The following is a 24933-nucleotide window of genomic DNA, read 5'->3' on the forward strand; positions in this document are numbered from 1 at the left end:
ACTATTTTATTAACAGTCACATTAAAAACAATAAGGAGTGAACTACGCTTTCCACTTGAGGCTTCATCAGAGTCGCTCCGTGACATATATAAACAAGTGTTATATGTTAATGCAGGCAGTGGCAGTAAGAGTACTGAAAAGTACAGTTACATTACTGACATATCACTCAATCACAAGAAAAACTACTGATATTAAAATAACACCTCAGTAAAAGTAATATTATACCTTATAAAAGTATTCTCTATTAAATAACTTTTTTAAATGTTTCTTTTTCTTTTTTTTTTACTGTTGATGGTTATTACATTTTTAATAGCAGAAGTTCAATCAAAGGAGTTTCTGTTTCTCCATGGATTCAGTAAATGGACTCCTGCTGTGTTCTGCTCAGTAGTCATGATCACCTCTCCAAACCTGAGCTGGCTGCAAAGTTTTGTGTTTTTCGTCTTCATATCAGGGTTTTCATTTCCTCGTTTATGATCGGACAGACTGACTGGCTGCAAAAACACAGATGAAGGGTTTGATAGTAAACCAAATCGTTCTCGGTACTCAGTTACACTAAGTAAGTAGTAGATTAACTAACTAAGTAGACTGCATAATGTAATGGATACTTCACTTTGTGTAAAATTACAGACTTGAATAATACTCATACCCAACTGTTTATTCAGTTATGTAAATACACATTTCTGACTTAAGTTAATAATATTGTAATTGTTACAATTCTGCAATTCTGAGTTTGAAAACGACACAGTACCCCTCAGAATTGTTGGGTTTCAGGTTTTCTGTTCATTGACTAAGCATATATATATATATATATATATATATATATATATATATATATATATATATATATATATATATATATATATATATATATATATATATATATATATATAACTTTGGCACACTTATTGTTCAATAATATCAGAAAAACATTGAATACATCAGCAACATACAGTATAAAGCCATGTTATGGCATGTAATACTGGCAGGGGTCACTCTGCTGTACAGTTACTGCTTTTACATTGCTGCTAATGAAATTAAATCCAGAATGACGGGAACTGGGTACTTTTACTGATATCTCAATCCTTGATCCATGACTAAAACACTTTCAGTGTTCTAGGTGGCAGGCCTACATTTATTGAGCAAGTGAAATGATTATGCATCAGCTGAGCTGTAATCCGGCGCTGCAAATTAGGCCTCCTATCGTTAATTCAGGGGGAAGTAGGTTACCGTTTGTCCCACAGCAGTCGTTGGGGATGTGACATTTTACCAGCTGCCTTGTTCTAAATCCTGTTAGACTAGACAGTGATTCTGCCTGACCAAATTGTCAGACGGTCCCTAACTCGGGCAGGCTGAGTAGTTGATGCTGGATCGCCGAGCAGCGGCAGCAGCAGCAGTAGCAGGAGCGGCAGCGGCTCAGTCTGTCAGTCCGTCGCTGCAGTCCGACAGAGCGGCCAGTCATCAACATCCTCCCTGCGTCCGCGGAGCTATAACGGTATGTGACTCTGAGCCGACTGTGGACCCGGAGCTGGCTGCGACAGTGTTGCATTCATGGACACGAGGACACCTGCTACAGCGACTTCTTCCAAACGGCGGACCGGGAATCCTGACTGGCATCGATTTTCACCGAGCAAATGAGAAAGGTGGTGATGCAGCACAGCGTCCACACAAGACACTGCCTCTGTCAGTGGATAATCAGCTAGCTAGCGGCAGCAGCCCATCCAAATAGCTAGCGCCTCAGCGGGCTTTCAGAGCTCAGTGTTTGCCACCCGAGGATAGCTAAAATGTCAGCGAGCCCAAACGCGTATGTCGGAATACTTTCATGTCCTGTTCGTGTTTCTAACTGAGCATTGCGTAGCTGATTATTCTCCGCTGTTCGTTTTTTTTCTTCTGCTAGCCAGTGTTAGCTCGACAAGTTAGCCGCTCGTTAGCTAGCATTTCGTATCGGCTAATGAGCTCACACAGACTGGCACTGTCAGGAATGAACTTGGTATTCTGCGAGGACACGCCGAGACGTCGTAAGCTCTATACGGAATGGATGGAAAGCAACTGGATGACATAAATCGGCTCGGATGAAACGATTGTGTCAACGTTAGCTGGCTCGATCCATCGGGCATTAATACGGCTGTCTGTGTTTGTGTTTAAAGGGGCAAGTCGCTTGATTTCCATCCATCCTTCACATAAACGCTTGGAGCGGTTGCGGAATCAAACGTTTGCTCCACATCTTCTTAACGGGGGGGGGGGGGGGGGGGGGGGTGTTAAAGCCGGTGCCTTTTAACACACAACCACATGAGTGTTTGCTGATCATTGAAGTTGGGATGCGATGCAGCACAGGATGCGTACATTCAGTGTTGTATTGAGTTTGCACGTCCTGCCCCTGTTGATCGCCGCACAACTGTGAATTATCATTCCAGTCGACTCCGATGGATACGAACGGCAGGAGGATTTGTATGTGGCTCGATCTTGCTCTTCATCTCCGTCGGTGTTTGTCACTTCATTGCGATGTTATGCCCGACAGAGAGTTACCCGGCACTGCAACGTAATCGCACAGTAGAAACAGAAAGCTGGTGTTCACTCTGCCATGTTAATCAGAGACGCCAGTATGCGCAGGAGGGCAGCTGTGTGGTGATGGTCTCACAGATAGTGCACAGTCTCTTGATACCTTCTGGGGAATATGTTAGTCATATTTTTCTCTTGGCTAAAAGATCAGCTGTGTGTGTGTGTGAGTGTGAGAGAGAGACTCAGAGGTATTTATTTCTGAGAAGGCATGTTGTTGAATTCACCAAAGCATGTGATAGGATTGCTCATTACTGTAGGATTTCAGCTCCATCGCTTGATATAGGACATATCCGCTTCTAGAGGGGTCGCCACGCATTTGATCATAATTTGGCTCTGTTCAGCTCAATTCAGGGCTGTCAGAGAGATGATACGATTGGTTACGTGCAGCATGCTGCCAAGGTGGAGAGATGACCACTAAAGAAAATAATAGAAAGGGAATCAGCAGATTACAGAGGGTGGTGAGGTAGGATGGTTGAAGTGAAGGGAGCACATTTTTTTTTTTAAAATGGTGGCGACTACACTGTTAAAGAGATTCTATGACTCCAGTTAGATGCCAACTCTTCTAACTTTTTGCCTGTGATGTCCTCTTTTTTTTTTCAGGATCGTCATGACCGTTTTCCTGCAGACCAGCCACTCCTTCACTGAGGGACCTCGGCCCTTTCTGGTTTCTGGACTTATCAATGCAGGGATGAGATAATAAAGTGGACCACCTAGTGCATGCTGCTACAACAACATCTGTGGCACCTGTTAACCTACCCCCACCCGCCCTCCTGACTCCTCCCCCACGCAAACTACATTTCTACAGTCGCAACATGACGACACCGGCTCTCCTGCCACTGTCGGGCCGCAGGATACCCACTCTGTCGCCGGGCGCCTCCTCTTTCCCGCACCACAGGGCCACGTTGAGGCTCTCCGAGAAGTTCATCCTCCTCCTTATTCTCAGTGCCTTCATCACCTTATGCTTCGGGGCCTTCTTCTTTCTCCCGGACAATTCCAAGCACAAGCGCTTTGACCTGGGCTTGGAGGACGTGCTCATCCCTCATATTGACTCGCCCAAAGAGGGGAAGCACGCCTCTGGACAGGTGGTCATACATGGACAGGGAGGACATGATGAGCACAGACACAGGTGAGGACCAACAGCATGACAGGTTTCTCAAGTTGCATCACACACTGATATTTCCTGAAGGCATGGAAGCAGGTGTACAGTAATCTTGCATTTACAGACCTATCTCCATAGAGCTGTGTCAGCGCTGGTGAAAAGTCTGGCTGCTCCTATTATCATTCTGGTGCGGCGGGGGAGAAACTCTCTGGCTTTTCTGAGTTTCTTTAAACAGTCACTGTCTTGGGCAGCACTAAACTCGAGTGCAGTGATGGTGCCCCTGCAAAATAGTGTCATGGGGAAGTTCTTTTGCACATGGGGAGGCGAGCTCTGGCATTAAAACGATTGAATCCCAGCAAAAGGTTAGCGATCAGGTTAGTGTTGGGGGGTAGGTTACTAGCTGGAAGGTTGTTGTTTCCTGTAGCTGGGTCCGAAATTAACTTTTTGACTCACCAGCCAATTGCACTGGTAGATGAAAAAATCCACCAGCCAAGCATATTTTTTTTACCTGCTAAAATAATAAATTGCCTTTTTGTTTTACGTATACATTAATTTCCATACATTTCATTGAAATAAAGTATTATGTTGAATACAAACTTAAAGACGAGGCCAGAGCAAAGTTGAAGCATAATTATTTTTAATATATTGATGAATGCGTTTGCGATCAACAGGAGTTAAATCAAGAAAATCTATCTATCAACTGTTCAATGTCTGAAATTAGGCATGGCTCCTGAGAATGTTATGCCCTGAACAGAAAATTGGATGCTCAGTTATTAAATGTACATCCTCCTCATCAGACTCCTCACTTTCAACCACAGTCATCACCCTCTTCTTTGCACAGTACATTCTTTCACAGAACTGTCTGTGGAGCCATCTGACATGATGGAAAGAAATTTGGTGTTTTTCAGATTCTGTCTGATGTTGTTCCTCTCCACCTCTGCAGTGTGGTGCATGAACTCTTTGGCCTGCTTTTCAGTCAGTCTTTTCTTTTCATCCAAACTGCAAAAGTTATTTCATTAAAAATTAACTTATAATCATTTTATTCAATAAAGCTGTTACTTCTCTAATTTTCTGTATGTAGCATTACTTTATACACAGCAGAAAATCAGTGAATGTTCTCAGTAAAATAATTGTAAAAGGTGGTCATTGATTATGAAATGTTCATTTCCATTATGATACAAATGATACTTAAGTGGAAAATTTAAATGCTATTGTGGGATTGCATTCTCATTTTAAAACAAACATACGTTAAACTTGTGCTTCCTAACAGGTTACATATGATAGTGACACTAATTTCACACAAGCAAAGTTTTCATTTACTTGCACATCCACTCAAAGTCAGAGAGCGGTCTTGCCCTCTTTCCAGTGGCATGTACATTACGAAACAATATCTTCATCTTGGCGCTGGTCTGCTCCAACAGTGACACAAGTGCCGTCACGGTGGGTGTCGAGAGGAGAGGCTCAGCTTGAGCCCGAGGCACAGACATACAGGAAAGGTGACACTTGCTACGCTCACGATCGCGGATGTTCTCCAGCTTCATAGTTCTGTTTCCAACAACAAACGAGTTGTGTCATTTTTTTTCTTTGGCATACTGGCGACACACTGAACAGCTCATCACCAGAGCCTCAGCATCATACTACACTACATTTATTATCTCATACATACCTAGATCTCCAAACCTCCACGTTTCACAAAACTTTCTCCTTGAATGTCTGTCTCCATCCTCTTTTTCATCGCATTGTTTTTTCGTGGTGTCCGTTGCTAGACAAAATGTCAGGGTCAGAGCCAATCAGAGGCACAGTGTGTGTGGATCTTTATACTGTTTGTGTGTGTGGCCCAAAACGCAGTAGACTCTAGACATTTACCCGCCAGTGTGGCGTATAACCTCCGCGATTTACTTGCCAAACAGAAAATTTACCCAGCATCGGTGCTTAGCGGGTGTTAATTTCGGACCCTGTCCTGTAGTGATGACGATTTGAAAAAATTAAGACAGGGGAAGGGAGAAGACCATGGCCTGCAATAAGCACCCAGTGGTGTGCTTGTACCAGCTCTCTAAAGCTGCTGAGTTCGACTACTTCTTCAGTATGTGACACCCATGGGTGTTGCAGAGTTTGTAAAGTGATACATATGCCCCCCGAACATTTAAATACACATCAGCACAGGTGTCTATATCCCTCTTTTCCTCTCACCCTTTTGTGCAGCATGAGTAACTCTGAATCCTCTCACCCTTTCTGTCTCCATTGGGTGTAATTGTTTAAGTTCTTGTATAACAGAAATTTTATCACCTTGGCCACAGTGTTGTTGAGTGTCCCACGGGCAGACATGGTTGAACTTGATGAGCTAGAACACGCAGGCTGTTTGAAAAGCTTTAGTAACTGCTTAAACAGGCTCGGAAATGACTGCTCACCAAGAGCCAAATGCTGGTAAATTTTGGCTGCAGCTTTTACATTTGTCATTTGGTTTGTCCAGCCTCACGGGCTCGTCGCCAGCCATCGTTTGGAGGCTCTTTTCCCCCTCCTGAATCCAATTCACATTTGGCCACTTGTGCTTTTTGAAATTCACTGCACTGGACAAGTTTCATGCCCATGTACTAAATGTTATTCCCAACTGACTCGAGATATGTTAAAAGGATTTCTATCATATTTACATTTCGGTACATTTTTAATTACTTACTGTGAGCCAGCATAACAGTACTGGAGGCTATTTTGGAAAGTAAAAGCCTCATTTAATTTTTGGGATGCTCAAACAAAATGGGATATTTGGCAGTCATAATGTTTTTAGAATTGAGATTATTTGTTGCTGACCTGTCAGATTGAACTGTTGAACTTGTCAGTTTTATTTTTAATGTCAGGTTTGGGAGTTTTCACAGCCTTTATTTCAAGATGGTTCACCACCCATCCACCTACCTGTCTACCTATTTGACCGGCACATCCCATTCATATATGAAATATGCACACTTACAGTATCATACCTGTATGTACTATTTTGCGTTGACTATCTTATGGCTAAAGCAAAATGCACAAAGCACCAAACAGTAGGTGTAAAGGGTAATTTTATAGGAAAGGTCTCCTCCATGCTGGTGTAGGAGGTCATTAGTTTTACAGAGTGCTAGGCAAGGTGTTAAAAGCAATTTCTCAAGCAGTTTCACAGTAGGGACCGTTGAGTGTTGCCTCCTCGTTCCCTGCGGTGCCTGCATTTTTCATTTTTTCCCTCCTGAAAGCCCTCTAGAGCTCGGGATTCCACCTGCTGGAAATAACGTAATTATTGTTGTCCGGTGACTCGGAAGAAGCACACTGTACTGGACTCAAGTGGTGTGATGTGTCGTAGTCATAACCACAAGGCTTTGTGAAACATAAAGCTGGACCTCTTGGAGACATTTGTGCTTCCCCAGAGCTGGTAGTTCATAGTAGGGATGAGAGGCAACTCCGTGATGGGATACAGGAGCATTTGGGGCAAAACCTGACTAGGTTGCATGTCTGTGCTCTTTCTGTGTTGGGTAGCGTGATGCTGAAATGGCTCACACAATTCCTGAAGATAAGCAGAGCTGTCATTGTTCAGGGCTAATGCATCCAAATTTGTATGATGTGCCAAAAGGTTTTGGTGCAGAGGTGTTCCTCAGGGTGTACCAACATAAAGAAGGGGGTATTTCTTCCACTGTAATAAGCAGAATTGTTTTTGATGGGCTGGAGCTGACTCATTTTATAGCACCCTTTTTTAGCTTTCTAATGTACTTTATGTATTTTCTATTGCATATTATGGTATGAAAAAAAAATTGATTTGGCTTTATGTAAATCATGTATATTCATAGATATGTTCAGGTTTCAGGGATTCAATGAGACATAACAAATATCTCAGAGTTCAGAGTTGCTTTTCAATGTCAGAAAAAGAAGAGTCCACTGTGATGTCCATAGGATTACAATATAAGGTTTTGTGAAAGGGAGAATAACACCTTTGAGATGTATTTAGATTACTTTTATGCACACTTCAAGTCTAAAAATGCTCCTTGTGAATTCAATCTGACACAAGCATATATGTATATATGTGATACGTTGTAATTTTCTCACTGCTTACAGCCGCTTATGGAAATGTATTTAATTTGCTTTTCTGTATGACTGCCTCAGCTGTTCTTAAAATCATCATTGTGTGCTCCAGAGGAGCAGGGTTCAAACAGCCCCTGGAAAATGAGGCGCGCTAGCATTTAAAGAGACCCTCAGGAGCACAGGCAGGCTCATAATAATTTCACCTTTACTTTATTTGGCCACAGAAAACCCTACAGAACCGGATCTGTGTTCACAAGTTCATTCTGTTATAGTCCTAAACAGCTTTTGAGAGAGAAAAGGTTATTATTCTATTTGCCATGGGGTAATCCGTCTGTTCTACGTTGGAGATATTGACATCACTTGAAAGCATGAGAATATAGTTAAAGGGCTTTTTGCACATCTGGCCTGTGCTGTTTGGTAGTACTATATACTCATTTTGGTAGCCGACCATCATTTTGTGTTTATCGTTGATTGTTTTAAACAATACTGGAGAAGATGTATAAGAATTTGTTGCGTGTGTGTTTAGAAGGACATGTACCTTGGCTACACATGATTACTCTCAGGCTCCAGAGCCATGAACCTATAGGCGACCACATGCATGGTGAATTTAAATGGAACACCTTTTAGATGGAGTGCCAGCAGTCATTTGGCTTGAGAAGTCTGTCATGCTGAACATACTGTGAGGCCATTAATTCTGATTGGCTCTGTTTTGGTCTGAATAAACCATATAGGAATAGCCAGGAGCAGTGCGCTTAGTCTGATAGGGGTCAAGCTGACATGTTGACAGAGGCACTGGTATTTCTACAGCAGACTAGCAACGAGGGGGGGTTAAACAATGATAAGTAAGGCATGAATGAGTTCCACTCAGTGTACAGCACCAGTTCTAATACAGTTGTGATACTGTGTAAAACATTAATAAAACAGAATGTGATATTTGGCTAATTCTTTTTGAAAAAGACTCAATAGTAACAGTAGACAATATATTTAATGTTTTAGCTCATCAACTTCAGGCTTGTATTAATTTATTGGCAAGAACATTTTTCCAACCAGTTGGGACAGGAGCAACATGATCATACTTTATAGTTGTGGACTGAATACAGTTAGCATTTTAGCACATCCAGGTTCCCTATTCTCATCGTCTGAGTTCTTTGAATAAGTTTTCAGTTAAATGCCTGAAGTAAGGTCTGTGGTTACCACAGCCAGAAGATATGTTCATCCATCCATCCATCCATCATCTGTACACATTATATGTACGCCGCTTAATCCTCTGCAGGGTCGCGGGGAGATATGTTCATGTTCTGTGCTATTAACATTCAATGACCTACAGTTTAATTATTAAGCTCTTATGTGCCTTAAAAACAGCAGTTGCGTATACGTGTCTTATTGAGACTACAGATGTTGTTGGGATATTAAGTGACTTGTGAAATTGTGTGGTGACAACTTGATCATTTAACGTTGTTCTTCTACTATCTTCTCTTGTCACCAAATTAATTTTAATTTTTCATTCTACAAACAGTAATTCAGGACTATGAGTCACAGAGTTTTTACAGGTGTAGATATTAGCCAGGTGAGGTTTTTTTCTGATGTATAACAATAAAACCTAATCATGAATTACCTCATTCACTGAGCTAGAGCTGAAATGATCACTTGATTAAACTATTTTAATAAATGATTGTCCATTTCAGATATTTCATGGGGATTTACTGGATTATTCTGTGTCATTGTAAACTAATATTTTTAATTTTGTAGTGCTATTAGGACAACACAACTGTTTGCAGACATCATCTTGGGATGTGAGAAATTGTGAAAAAAAATGGTGATGATATTTGATAGACTTAACAATAATAAATAGTAAATAAAAAGTAATTGTCCAATTAATATGATGAAAAGAATTGTTACATGCAACCCTACACTTGCCATCATGTGATGTGTCCAGATCAGAAAATATAAAAAGATATATAATGACATACATTTTAACCATATCACTCCGTATTGAATTGCAGTTGAAGGCTGAAATATACAAATCCATCACACGTTGCTTCTAGTATTTTCTGTATGAACAGGTACTAGTGCATTTAGAGCAGCCAAGTGGATATCTCTGAATTGTGTTATTCTGTCCAGGTTTGGAAATTACAACGTGAGAATTCATGCTGGGTCTTTGCAAACGTTTCCAGCAGCTTTAACAGGTTTGCCATCTACCACCAAAATTAACCATGCCCGTGTGATAGTGATTTTTATTGAATGTTCAGTTATCAGTTAGTGGGGACATAATGATGCATGCATGTTTGTCAGGATGGTACATAGCCCACTTTACAAGCACAGGGAAATATGCAGTTTATTATGAGGAAGATTTTATTTTACTGTACAGCTTCATTTGCAGGCCAGATATTTAATACAGCAATGTACCAGCTTTTCTGTTCTGTCTGGGTCATCTTCAAAACTAAGGTGGAAGAAGCAGCTGCAGTTTCTGTATGATTAAAGTCTATACTGCAATATTCAAATTTTCTGAAAGATCATTTGGCCCCATGGTCCAGTTAATATCAGATAATTTACCAATAGCTCTTCCAACTGGCCTGAGCATCCTCATGAGTGTCAATTGATGTGTGTATAGAGGTTTGTGAGTACAGTTTGTGAAGACTATTCCCGTCTTCTCTGAACGGGGGCGGGGGGGGGATGGAATATGGCAAGTTATGAATTTGCTGGAAATCACAAACTGGACGAGACCCACACTCAGCGTGACTTCTACCTCAAAACAATTACTGTTTCACATCAGCCATTTTCACCTGAAGCTAACGTCTGCAGCCATAGATAATGACTGTGATGTCAAGCCCAGCTAATCAGCCAAGATATGAGAAGGTGCCGTCAACTTTGCCGTCCAACTCTGAAAGAGGTGTGTGCAGCAGAGTCAATAGACGCCTTATCTTAAAGCTGCCATGTGAAGACAATATTATTGTAGATTACAACAAATAGATGGATAAATGTTTTGTTTTTCTAATGTTTATGTATGTGTTGGAAAGATGCAGCTTTTATATTGTAGGCTGCTGTAGTGTGATTATTGAAAGGACTTTATGAATCAAAGGAGAATTTAAATGATTAAAAGTAGCAAGGTGCAGTAACATAGATCATTGAGGACACCGCACACTGAGATGCATCACAAAGTATCGAGAATCGTTTTGCATTTGAATCGCTGACAGCTGAATCATGATCAAATCGTGACGCCACTCTTTTTGTAGTCACTGTTCTCAGTGTTACATGGTGGTGGAGCATTACACCAATTACATTACTTGCCCACCGCCCCGCCATCATTTTGTGACGATGAATACTACATTTACAAAACTCCATATAGCAGTCTACTCTGTGTAGCAGCAGCCCCTGCAGTCACATTTCACTTGTAAGGTGACGAGAGTAAGGACTGTTGACTGTCAAGACGATGGCTGAGGATTTGTGATCAGAGTGAAAAGCTAAAGCACCTATTTGGCAAGATTACGCTTTTACATTACTAAATGAGGGTGTAAAGGAAAGAAAGGAGGAATAAAACATTTCCCTGACATACTTGAAATTGATGGGCTGTCAGTAGATGCTGAAAATGGCGGTTCTTTTACCTGGTAGATGCATTTTTGATGAATGATGTGAGTGTTAAACTCACTGACCAATGATTTCAAAATGAAAGTCACCTTGTGTTTCACCAGTGAAATGCTTTTAGTGTGAAGCTACAGCTGTAGGAAATGTTTGGTTGGCCTTAGTGCTCTACAGATAGTGAGTGTCTTAAAAAGCAGGGGTACCGGGTATTACTGGAGTTGTCATGAGCTTGTTAGTCTTCTGTCACTGTGGCAACCCTTGTGACCCATGTGTCCAGGGTGTGCACTATGGTGTTTGTTGCCTTTTTTTTCCCAAACTGATTAGAGGCATTTGTAAAGTGAATCATGTAATGTTGAGACGCAGCCAAACGCAGAGGAAAATGTACAACCTTTTCACACTGCATCCCTCTCGTAATGGAATTGAATGCTGTGGCTGCAAGTAATCTGGTTTCACCATTTATTGCCTTGCCACTTATTGTTAGTGTTGCAGGGCCGTAGCCTTGCTTTTGCGCGCTGATAAGGCCATAAATCACCATCAGAGCCCCACAGATGATATTTAAGGCCTGGGCCAACATCAAAGTACACTTATTTGTCATATTTAGTGTGATCTTAGGTATCATTTCTGTGTCTTCACGCTTCATTTGCCTGTCAGCTGCAAAGTAAATCTCGGTTCTGCTGTGTGCATTTACCCATGTGTAAGAACCTCTGTGCTAATAAAGGAGATTCAGCTTATATGTGCACCTCACCCCAACACACTCACACACACTGTCAAGCTTGCTCAATCTGGAAAGAATACTAAGATGCTGTTGTCGGTGGAGAGTGCTCGTCTACTGGTTTGTAGACTCAACAGGAGTATTTATTATTTGTTGTTCAGACTAAATGGTAGAACACATTTGCCTCACCTAAATAAAATAGGTTTTTCACACGCCCATCACCACAGTTGAGCTCAATCTTGCATCTAAAACTAGGCTGTGGCTGAATCTATCAAGCTTGGGGTTGGATTTTTGTGAACCTAAAATTAAGCTTCAACAGATAACATCACTGCAATTTTAGCCTTGTTTGATCACCTCGATTGCTTTTAAAAAGTCTAACCACAGCAGTGTGGTGCAGTTCAACTGCAGGTTTGCCTCCCATTCTAAAAATCAAAAGCACCTGTTGTTTACCCCACACAAACATCATACATGAGTCTAGAAACATCATGTTGACCTGTATCATGTTAATCATACATGTTAATCAGACATAAATGCTGTTTGCGAGGAGCATCTCCACACCTAGGCCTGTCACAATAACACATTTTGCTGGACGATAAACGATAATAATGCAAACTGTACACCCTTTCAATGATCAATAAACTTTTATTTCCAAAGAATATTTAACATTGGAATTGGAATGTGAAAAAGACATTCTAAATATCCAAAATGAAACAAACAACCAGAAACAATAAATAAAAAGGACTCTCTGTCACTGTTAGTAGAAATTGCACTTGAATTACACACAACCAAAAACAATAACCCTCACCCTTCAGTAGGTCGTCTTTCATGCTGCACAGTTGTGGAACTGCCTTTTGTGACACATGTTCTCCCAGGCAGCTTGTACTCGCTGTTAAATGTTTGCAGCGTTTGTCAAAATGCTGGCTTTTCCATGGTATTAAAGGGCTGCATTTCTTTAGCAACGTAGTGAACTACACTATGAGTGCGCACCATTTTGCATTGTCCTGTTTGCTGATTAAACTAGTGATTGTGGACTGTCGGGAAGACGGAGACGGCCCATCTCTAGCTTTAGTTGTATTTTTTTTTTTTTTTTAATCCAGCTGGGAAAACTGCATCGGATGATTATGCTTTAGGTGCAGATGCATGTTTGTTGTATTGCCCCTTTTAGTTGCTACTGTTTTACAACAAATGCGACATACCGGCTCATCCAGGTTAAGTGGTTCACCACGGTCATTCGGTTTGAGTCCAACGTGCTCCCACACTGCTGTCAAATCTCATCTTGCGTTACCTCTGGCTTGCTGCTCCTCACAGGGCTCTCATGCTGCACTCTGTGTTATGTCAGGGGCGGGGCCCCGCCTCCCCACACAGAGACAAAGAGTGACTGACAAGAGGGTTCACGTGAGAGACACAAGGAAAACATACAAGCATGCAAATGGAAATTATTGAGCTCATTTTTATCAATCATATAATTAGTTGATTTATTGACAGGCCTATCCACACCCTTTGACATTTCCACTGTAGTTCATTGGCTGGGACTTGAATCCATTCTGCACTTGGCTGGTTATTTATGAGGTGCATTGTCCTTTTTCCAGTTTGACCTGCCAGCTAGAGTTTGGAGTAAAGGCTCTCCAAATGATGTCTGGTTGCCTGCCCAAGTGGTAGGCAGCATACTCTGCACTTACAGCTATGTAAAGGACTTGGCATGGGAGTATTTTTTTTTCTCTCATTCTGCTGTTATACTTAATTTTTCAGAAGTAGTGTTCACCGCAGTAGTTTCTGACTTCCAGTGTGTTGATTTCCAAAATCCCCCAGAAACTTGCAAGAGAAAATTGAGATGTAGATTAAGAAATAGTTCATTTTATAACATAATGATGATAATTCATTTTTACTTCAAATATGACCATCGAAACAGATATACAATAAGAAAGATACAATACGATACAAAATACAGTAAGAAAACATGGCTGAGTTTAAAGATTAAGTATAAAAAGGGAAAAAAACCACACTTTAACCACAAGGCCCTTTTGTAATTCTACCAGACCTCATCACTATAACCATGCTCTTATGGTTTCAGAAAAGATATCACTGCATGCAAATTAAGATATCAGTATAAATTCATCTTTCAGATCCATGCTTATAGTAATTTCACTAAGACTCATCCTAATTAATTTGTCTGTTGTCAGGAGATTTCATCTGTTACAGTTGGTTTTAGAGCGAACAGCCTGCAGACTGAGGAGTGGACTTCCATCAAGCCTAATCTCCTCATTAACACTGCTGCTTTTATCAGATCTGCTCTCTGTTTCATTCCCTGTCTTTCTTTTGTTTTGTTTCCATCTTTTTCATGTGATCATAATGTTGTTGTCTCTGTAGAACACAGCTGCTGGGGGGGGGGGGAGGAAGAGAAAGACAAGAGAGAAAGAGAGAGAGAGAGAACTCTGGTGGAACCCTGAATTTTCTTGAACCAGGGATTTTACTCATGCATATGATTCAGAGGCTGTGCTGCAGTGCAGGTTTTCAATTTTTGTGTTTTGAAAAAACAAAACAAAACATAGTTTTATACATATTGACTTAAACCAACAATACCAACCCTTTTCTACAGTAAGGGTGTGCAGATGTCATCAAGCTACCAGCCGTCACTCAGTTGCTGTTATCCGCCTGTAAGGGCAATGGCCGTAGTGATTAGTTATCATCAAATGTACTTTCTGAAATGTAACCAGCCAGAGTCATTAAATAATTATGTCACTGGGGGAAGAGACCACATGCACACACACAGAAAACCTATCGCTCAACCCTCGAACAGGCCTCAGCTTGCCAGAACAAGGCTCTTAACCTTGTTCAAGGACAGAGTAGTTGTGGTGTAAACTGAATGTTAATCACTTCATGTTGTCCCACTGAGGTGTATGAAAAAATAAAATAAATAAATAAAAAAAACCTTGTAGAAGAATCTATGTGAAGAGTGATTGACAAAGCAAACATGTCTGGGCTCCAGCAGTCTTTGTCAGGGTTCAAATGAGCTCCCCAGTCACTTTGGCAAACGACCAGCTGTCATCTGGAGGTCATGATCGGTTTGAGAGGAATTCTCACTGCTGCCTCAAATGATAAAGGCACCAAAAACATTTTGATATTTTTCAGACAGTTACCAGATGACCAAAGAAATCTGTTCACATCAGTGGGGACTTTTTTTTTTTGTCAGCTGAGCATTTAACTTGATAAATGCCAATATAATCCTATTTGCTAACTATGATACAATGATTTAAATAAAATAATTCACGATCCTATCCTGTGAGTTATGCATCTGCCTGTTAGTGTAGGTGTCTGTGGGCTTTTCTGTGTCGTGTGTGGCTGCAAATGTCGGGCCTGCTTTCAACAGAACAGCAATGCCTTCGAGAATATCACCTCCTGAGCATGACAACAGTGGCAGTGAATTCTAACGGACTACACAAAACTCCTGGGAGTTAGCATAAAATTCCCAGAGGGACTGAGATGAGATGGGGGAAAAACAAAGATTATGTAATGAAATCTGATGTTAATATCATTCTTGGGGTATTAAAATAGAGCATATTTAAAGTAATTTTGTTGAATTCTATAAACATACACATGAAGAATAAAGCAATATTGATTTGTACATTTTAGTTTCTTCTCAAAAAGTGAAACACAGCTTTTATATTCAGCTTCATTAGTGAATTTAATTTATATTAATAATGAGGCAGAAAGTGACCCAGAACAGAGTGTCACTACCGTATCATTAGAGCTCTATAAGGTCAGTCTTTCTGATAACTTTCTGTTGCTGTGTGAGCGTGTCACAGTTCATTATCTGTTGTTAGTCACAAGGTCGTGCCATATTTTCCACCCACCACAGAGGATATCAGATGTTTGTCAGTTAAGAGGGAAATTGAAAAGACCTGTTGTAACTGTAGACACATGATTCAAAAACAAAAAAGATACTGCTTTGCTGGATTTTGTTTTTATAGAAAACTTGATTGAAATCTTGTCTCGACTGGCTTTTTTTGTACTTTAATGGTGTTGAATGGCAAACAGCTGTTTTTCTCTTCCTTATCAAATTGAGGTCATCTTTGAACACCCATATTGCTATAAAGACGTGCAGCAGAAGATTCAATAATTTCTGAATATAGCTGTGGAATACATCAATTTTAGTTGTTTTGTGCCATGAAACAGTGTTTTATTAAACCAGGGATGTGTTTGAGAATGGCAAACATAAAGATTTGGATTCTTTTCCCAAAAAACAGATTGAATTGGGAGCCCAGGTTTTCAGGACTCAGAGTTTACATAATGAATGTAAGAACAGGACCGTCCAAAAGCAAAGACTCTCATGACGCTCATCAACACAGAGGTTACCCCTCATTGTGATTGTGTCAGGGAATCCTGACTTGTATAGGTAATGAAAGGGTTAGGGTTAAGAAAAACTTTCTTGATCATGTCTAGACTTCACACAATAACTGATCTCTGCAGACCAATAAGATGATGTTTACCAATGCAGTGTCCCTTATAGTGTCCTTGCTGTTATTCAGTTATGCATAAAAAACTGCAGCGAGATTTGTGACAAAGAGAAAAATAGGACTTTTGGATGGAAGACCCTTAAAAAACACGTTGTCTGACCCATAAGTTGGTAGATGTGGTTGACAATGGCGGTACTCCACAGAAAGTCAGGCAGAGCTAACAAAACATTTTTAAATGAAAATGGGTTATGACGCTTGCATGAGCAACTGAACAAAAAATAAGGTTGATGCTATTTTACTGTTGTGACAGCAGCGACTACAGTGTAATCTCCTGGTTGACAACGTTACTGCATGAGAAAGAGATATGGAAACATCTGTTTGAGATATAATTTGATCTCTGAAGGGTGCTCAGTGATCGCTCAAAGACACACTCAATGGAGGGAGAATTCTGTAGGTAATTGCAGATTACTGAACAAGATAGAACAGGATGTAATGAATCAGTACTCCTGGTGAAATTACTCTAGAAATCACTTGCAGCAGATATAGAGCAGTGATTTACAAACGTTTTCATGTCGAGGACCCCTTACTGACTTGAATTAAACCACAGACCCCAGTTTGGCTGAATGTTGTCCGAGGCTCCTTCACTTAAGAATTAGAGCTAAGAATTTAGCTGTTAGATGTTTTATTACAGTAAGTGTCTGGAACCAACGTAGTCATGCATTTAGTTATTGTGTTGCTTGTGGATGGAATGATAGTAAAAATCTGTTGTTCTTTTTGCTGGAGAAGTTCATCATTTTTTTCTTAATTTCATAATGGAGATTCGTGTTCCAAGTGGCCAAGGTTTTAGTGAGACCCCCTAGACATTAGTCAAAAATGTTAGATTTTGACACATTCTCTTATGTGGAAACTACAAAACCAGTTTCAGAACAAATCCACACTAGTGTTTGGTTGCCCCCCTAAAACCAGCATCCTCTAATCACTGCAGCTCTTGAGATCGAATCGCCTGTGATTGCCCTTCAGCCTGTTGGAAAGAAGTGAAGAAAAGAGCGAAGATTGGATGATGAATGGATGAATGGAAAGGAGAACAGACGAAATAGGGAAAGCACTATGGTGTCTGAAAGTAGTGCTGAACCATTATTTGCTATCTGAAAGTACAACACAAACAAGTCTCCTCTTTGCCACTCTTTGCTCACCCCGTGTGTGTGTGCACGTGTGTGTGTGAGTAAGAGAGACGGTGTGTGTGAACAATCAGTAGAGCCCCATTGGGAGTGTGCCTCACTCACTGTCTCCCATTGGCCATTTCTCCGGAGAGCAGGAGTGGTGACAAGACCTCTTGAAAGCCGGAGGAAAATAACAGCTACTTGTTTGAATTGTTTTGCATAAACGCAGGACAGTAGGTTTTTAGTCATGGAAGGACGAGGAGAGACGCTGCACACGAAAGACAAAATCAACGGGAAAGTGGCGAGAGAATCAGAGCGAGGGAGAGAGAGACAGAGTGAGAGAGGCTCTCAGTCCTCAGGGAGGATGTGTGACCCTGGTTAACTAGAAAGCTTCTCACCAAATCCCATCTCTGCCAAACGCTGGTGCTGCAGCCTCGCTCCACAATGGCTCCCTGTCAGTTAAAGCAATGGGATCAAAGTGAGATTGCTCATTGCCAAATTAAGAATTGGCTGTCAGGTTTCAGAGGTTTTCATTTCAAATAAACCTTTTTGAATTCACAGGAGTATTCAGCCCTCCTTCTCCGTAACTGGCACAACCACACCGGCTGAATCAGGGCACACATGAGCCTGACTGAATGTGCCTCGTACTAGAGCTGTAAAACGGCGGTTGTTAGATTTATGATTGGCCTGGGGATGGGAAGTGGGATCTCTGTTCTTCTCTCGATGTCATTACTCTTAGGAAACATTTTGAGACATTAAATATCTGCAGCCTGCATGATGGAGATTGTTCTAGGGCAGGGTCAATGAGAGTAAAAGACTTAACTAACTGTGTCGTTATATCGTGTCGTTATATCGTGTCAGTTATTGTGGCAGAACATTGACAAAAAGAAGCAAAGAAAGGAAAGCAGTTTTGTCGAAAATAAAAGACAGAGCGAAAATGGGAGCATCTGTAATGTTTTACTTTGAAGGTTTGGTGATTGAACCTCTCTGTCATCAGGCTGCTTTTCACACTTGGGAAAACCTTATCTATCTGGGCAGCAACCAACCAGGCTTGGTGCATATTTGTTTTATGGCCAGCCTGTTCTAGCTGCAGGAGATGGACTCCTGCGCTTGGTATGAAAGCATTAGTCAGCCAGCCATGATTTAGGTCAGAAGGGCTGGATGTGAACATGGGTTCAGAACGAGTCTTGTAAGGGCTCAGGTGTTCACCCGAAACATACAGAGAGACAAAGGAATGTATTATTTATGTGTTTGTACACATATGTGAGAGAAAAAGGTGATATGGGGGAAATTGACATCTCTGTGTTGGAGAACATTCACACAGCACACTACACTAATGAAGTTACTCAGGGTTGTGTACTGTGCTGTAGTTCATGTTTTCATGGCAAGTAGTTAATCTTGGTATCGTTTACATCTGCTCTGACAGTATTCAGACTGATCGGCAGCCATAACAGGAAAGTAAATGATTGCCAAGTGACACACACAAGACTTGACAAGTGGGAGGAAGAAGATTCGGACAAATAATTAGAAAAAAGAAAAGTCAGGGGGTGTCAAGATAATGCAAATATGAATGAGACAGCTCTGAGCAAGAAAAGGAGAAAGAAGCTGAAACTTCAGAGAAAGGTGTGTGAGGTTGTATCTAGTGGGAGGAGGTTGTTAGGGCTGAGAGAGAACTGAAAGAAAGGATGCTATTACACACCCACAGTTAAGCTCGGGAAAGCCGTTACACATACAGCAGCTGTCCAAGTGGGTCATGGGAAGAAGCAGGACGTGGAAGATGTCTTATAGTACATGTTGAAGGGAACCCCAAAAGCTACAGTTTGTAAGAAACAAAATCTGCAGGCCTCTAATCTCCGTTCATGGTGTGTGTGAACTGGCAGTAAGCAGGCTTGTCCATGTCTCTTGAAGCTCTGGGACTGTTCCCATGAGAGCTTGTGTTTCTCATGTGTCAGTGATGAACTATGAAGACAAAAGGAGATTCTTGACATTTTTTTTTTTTGGTGGACATTTTTATCTTTTATTGGATAGTGACCGATGAAGAGCCAAACAGGAGGTGGGGATAGGGATGCGTGTGACATGCAACAGGGAGCCAGCCTGAATTGAACTGACAACATCTGCATGCAGCTATGTGGCATGCAATGTAACCGTTGGACAGGGTCTCCTATACATTGATTTATTTGTCGTGGCTGGACACAACATCAAAATTAATCACAGCATATTGATTTCCTTCTTTTTTTTTACTATTTAAAATGGTACAATCTTACTTTATTGAAGAGCTGCATGCACATTGATTCAGCCCTCCATGTCCCACACTCCCTCTCACACACACAAATTGACAAGAGACTGTCTGTGAATAGCCCCTCCATACCACACACACTTTGAATCAAAACATGTGTGCCTAGCTTGTAGGCATAAATATAAGTGACGTGACAACAGAGCTACTCAATATTAACTGCTTGAGCAAGTGGATAGCATTAACACTAATTCCTTAACTCTGACGCTTAATGTTTGCTCCCTCAGACCAGTTGAATATCGAAAGATGTTTTCAGAGACTTGAAAAGGCTTGTCCTGAGGAGATGCAAAGATGGTCTGGGCTTGGAGTATTACCAAAACAGAGAAGGGGTCGACTGCTTTGCAGTGAAAATGAAGCTGTGTCTGAACATTTCAACCAGCCATGTGTTGTGAAGTACAATTTCCTCGATTACTGTTCTTCAGCACAGTTTTCAGGTACTTTACCTGAGAATTTTTTTTTTTTCCTGCCACTTTATACTTCCTCTCTAGAACAGTGTGTGAGAGGATGCTGCATTAGAGCCAAAGTAACACATCTTTGACTTAGTTCATTTTATTGACGCTGCTGCTGTGGCAGCTGAACAGGGTTGGGAAGGGCTAACTGTAGCAATGGAGAGAGAGATGTGGGAGAGGAGGACAGCAGCCAACATGCTGCTGTGTGAGAGCCAGATAGAGCAGAAGCTACAGGTAAGATTGGGAGCATTAAAAGTTGTTTGATTATGTTTTTGTCACAAAGTACTTTGCAATTGAAATATGTGCAGTGGCACACCTTAAATATGGTATAATTTAATTAAAGAAAGCATAGGTGTGCCTCTCTCTGCACACACATACTTTTCAGGTACCACTGCAGATGGAATTTAATTTTGTGGGAAGCATAACATTTCAGCTCCAAAGGTGCGCAGAGATTCTTGACTTTAAATGTCCACCCACATGGATCACCTTTATCTAAGCCTGCCTTCATTCACTCATGCATTTCTCCTGCAGACTGGATACAGTATACTGTGAGACTCTCTCCATCTGTTCAGCGTTAGCGTTCACTGCATTCTCTGTTGTCTTCTAAGAAGGAGCACAATTTGTTTCACCTGCCTCTGAACAAATTGACTTGTTATTCAGATGTGTTTGGCAGTCCTACGCAGATTGATCATCAGCCTGCTGTGCGTTGCAGTGATCTACAGGTGGCCATTCATCATAACCAGTCATGCTGTGTAGCTAATCATTGTTTGTGGTGCCAGTTTATTAAATGTGCATGTTGTCGTTTTTGTCAGTGTAAGTTAGTCGGTCAGTGGATAATCCAGGCAGGACAAGCTTGGCTGGGCCTGCTTGGAGGTGGCCCTATATGTTTCAGCTAACACTGTTATTCTAGCTACAGGGAAATATCTTGTTTTATTAATAACAATATCTGATAATCCATACATATTTAACCAGGCTTTCTTCTGTAGAAGGCAGAAACCTAAAGAAAAAAACAAACGTCTAGAAAAGGGGTTGTTTTTTGAGAGATCTCAGCTTTAAACAGACTGGCAGAGAAGTCAGTTTGCATTAGTTACACAGGTTCATTATGAGAGGAGACAGAAATTAAATATGTTATTCATAACTGTGTGTTTGCAGTATCTTGCAGGACTTCATCCTAATTTCCGTCTGTGGAGAAGTGAGAAATGATAAGCCTACACAATATCTCTCAGCGTTGTAGTCCAATATTCTCCACACTTGCATACCAAAGACAGAAGAGTGAAGTGCTACAATTGTAAAACCTCTAATGAGCTTTCAGAAATGTGTGGTGGATTTTTTTTCTTCCATATGCTTGTCAAGGAGATAAACGCTTGTGTTCTGGAGATGTGGTTTGTTGACTTAAATTATTCAGTAGGGGCCTTGGCTGACCCTCCAGGAATATTCTGCGTACTTCAGTGAGGCTCATGTATTAACAGGATGACATGGATGAATGGATTGAATGTATCAACATACACATAAATTACTTTATCATTGTACAAGCAGCCAGTCATGAATTGACTTTTGATTTTGACTTGATTTTGATCTGATGTGTTAACTGGCTGGTCCGAGCTACAAATGATCAACAACGTCTATAATTTGGACTCTTGTTTCCACCAATGACAACATGCTGTGCGTGGCGATGACTTTAATGTGGACGGGTTCTTTTGTTAACACTTTTACGCTGAAATGACATGTTACAACTGGGGTTTTGAAACCCGCTTATTGTCTCTCTTTCATCCCACTACTCTCCCACTGGACACACAGCCTGTCCTGCGCTCCCTGTGATCTACCTATACTGAGTGCACTCTTCAACTTCCCCTTGTGAGATGGTATGAAAAGAGAAAATATGTCACAAGCACAAAGGGGACCAGGTCCTGCATGAAAAGTGAAATGGAGAAGGACCTAGAGAATGAGGCAAAAGCACACCGCTGGAAGGAAAATGTTGCTCTGTAATGAGAGCGTTAATACGAAGCTAAATGCAGCACAGTAATCGTTTTATCTCAATTATCTTGTTTGCATAATCGTCGGAAGCCAAAGTCATAATTGAAAATAGAATTTGATTAATTGAACAGCCAGAGCCCACTGGTCTTCTTCCCTTGCCTAAATGACTTGACTCGCCGTCGATGACCTCTATGCTTGCGCGTGTCTCTGTTTGTTGCTATGGTTACGTGGCATGTCGCCTGTGCTGCTCTCCCTCAAGCCTTGTGTTTCCACAGCTTCAAAAAAAAAAACATCTCTTAGATAGCTCAGCAGGCAGTCAGACAACTGCTGCTTCTCTCCAGTTGCCATGGAAAGGGCCGGCTTTTGCTGAGCGGCAGATTTCATGATGCCACTAAAGAAGAGATCCCAGTGACAGGCAGGAAGGCTGATAGAATGAGGAAGTGGTTACTGGAGGCTTGACACGACTGAAACAATTAATTAGGGAGATGGGGTTCTCCATGCTTCTGTCAGATTTTGGGGACATGAGGAGATGGGTGCAGTCAAGGCTCGGTGTGGTCACCTGGGTGCTCTGAAGCTGTGGCCCACGCTTGTCTTTGTCAAGGTAATTGAGTCAGGCGTTGGTTGATGCGCTCTTAATTGCATGTTTGACATTATATGAGACTCTAAGGGAATCCTTGGCAATGGTAGAGTGAGTATGATAATGGCTCGGAGGAAGAGAAATGAGTGACGTGAGATTAAAGTTGGAGGAGGGAGGGGCACGTACATGGAGAGACAAGAGGGTGCAGGAGGCTAGTGCATGTTTGTGCGGGAATGAGTGCACCAGAATTGCTGGTGTGTATTATTTACATTCATGTAATTTGTATGATGGTGTTTTGTTTCCGTGGCAACATGCTGACTCTCTGTATACATGTATGGAGCAGAATCAACATTCATTAGAGATGATAGCGACAGCTTAACCTCCTCATTTTCTTTAGTCATGCTCTCTTGCATCTCATACACACACACGTATGCGAACACTTGCGCAGACATTAGCCAGTCATCCAACATCGGCACCGTCTAAATATCACATTTAAATGCATGTTGCTGAGGGCACACTCCCCTCACAGAGGCACGGAGGATGGAATACAGAGGAGGCGTGATACCCCCCGGGTGTAGACACACACACTCATGCACACACAAATTGCAAGATTGCAGTCACTAGCACACAGAAACCTCATCACGGCCCTCAAAATAGGAAACACACATTTGCGTGCACTCACATTCAACCCGGAGTGTAAAAGATGGATCAAACGCACGCACACACACATTCAAGCACAAGATGTATTCTTAAAGAACAATACACACACATGTTCCACACATAAACTTGAAATCCCCACAATAAATCACATTTGCCACATTCTTACAAATACAGGCAATTGCCAGCTCCAGCATACAGTACACACAGAAATGATCGTCTTGGTCGTACAAAATATGTTTTCTATCAATTAAAGTCAGACACGCTGAGTTGTGATTTGAATATTTATGAGTGGTTTCCAGGGCGATGTTGCGTAACTCAGTCTCTGTTGGCCCCACATTCAGTGTCATGATAGAATTATAAAATGGATGCACATTCTGTTGTGTGAAGGGTAATTAGTATAAAACGTCTGTCTCTTCCCTGTTTGTCTTGCACACTAGTTTCTCTTTCTCATCGACTTCGTGCCACAGTCCCACTCCTTTATCTCACAATCCATCTCTTTCACAATCCATTTCCTTCTTGTTCTTCTACATATCTTTTTAGCACATTTTTTTCTTCCTCACACACTTGTCAGAGACTGTCAGATTGGCCTTGGTTTACACTGTGTCTTGCTCAGAGTGTGCCGGGAAATGCTGCAGCCCAAGTTGAACCTGAGGAGGATAAGCAGTTACAGAAAATGGATGGCTAATGCATGCTGATCACACGCAGTCTTTTCTAGCACTCTCCCTTTTGTCGCCCATTTTTGCTTTTTACATATTGCAAGTTCTTTGCAGGCTATACTCTCTGTCTCTTGCAGGGTTTAGTCATGATGCTTTGCCACTTGGCAGGAAATTCAACAGAGATGTCTAACAGAATAAGATGAAGTTTTATTGAACTTCACTGTGACATCATAATGTTCTACAAAAAAAACATTTGGCCAATTTTCAGCACCATAACTCAAAAACAGAGAACAGAGATCTTCTGTGCTGATTGAACATGTGTGTAAACCCTCCATTTGAAATAAAATAAAACATAGAAATGTTGTCCAGCACAAGTAGTTGCACCATTTCTTGAAGCTCTTTTTCAGTCCTCTGTACTTCTCTATAAACATAGTTTCTTCAACATGTTTCTCTCCGGAAATTATTTACTTGAGTTATAAGTGTCAGTACAGTGATAACTTCAGCCATACTACCATACTATACTTTTTTAAATTAAGCTTAATAGTCTTCTTCCCGAAATGTAGACCAACTGATTATCGGTCTGGCGGATTATTGGTATTGATGGTTTTTGTTGTGCCTGATTGCAGATTAAACAGACAGACAGATAGATAGATAATAAAGTAAATACATTTAAAATGGCAGTACTTGCAGAATAAATGTATTCTAGTTTGTCTGTTAGCCTGC

The 24933-nt window shown here is 41.2% G+C and overlaps 1 protein-coding gene across 2 annotated transcripts in view; it reads left to right on the top strand.

The window, feature by feature from the left end:
* Positions 1–897: 897 nt before the first annotated feature.
* The window catches only part of man1a2 (mannosidase, alpha, class 1A, member 2), a 133533-nt gene continuing 109497 nt past the window's right edge, over positions 898–24933 (top strand). Inside the window, exons 1-2 of one of the 2 annotated variants that reach the window (XM_037109377.1) lie at positions 898–1640; positions 3157–3682. In XM_037109377.1, coding sequence (XP_036965272.1) covers positions 3369–3682 — 314 coding nt within the window. In that variant the 5' untranslated portion in view covers positions 898–1640; positions 3157–3368. The other variant, XM_037109378.1, reaches the window with a different exon arrangement.

The sequence above is a fragment of the Acanthopagrus latus genome, chromosome 9 (assembly GCF_904848185.1).
Source record: "Acanthopagrus latus isolate v.2019 chromosome 9, fAcaLat1.1, whole genome shotgun sequence".
NCBI lineage: Eukaryota > Metazoa > Chordata > Actinopteri > Spariformes > Sparidae > Acanthopagrus > Acanthopagrus latus.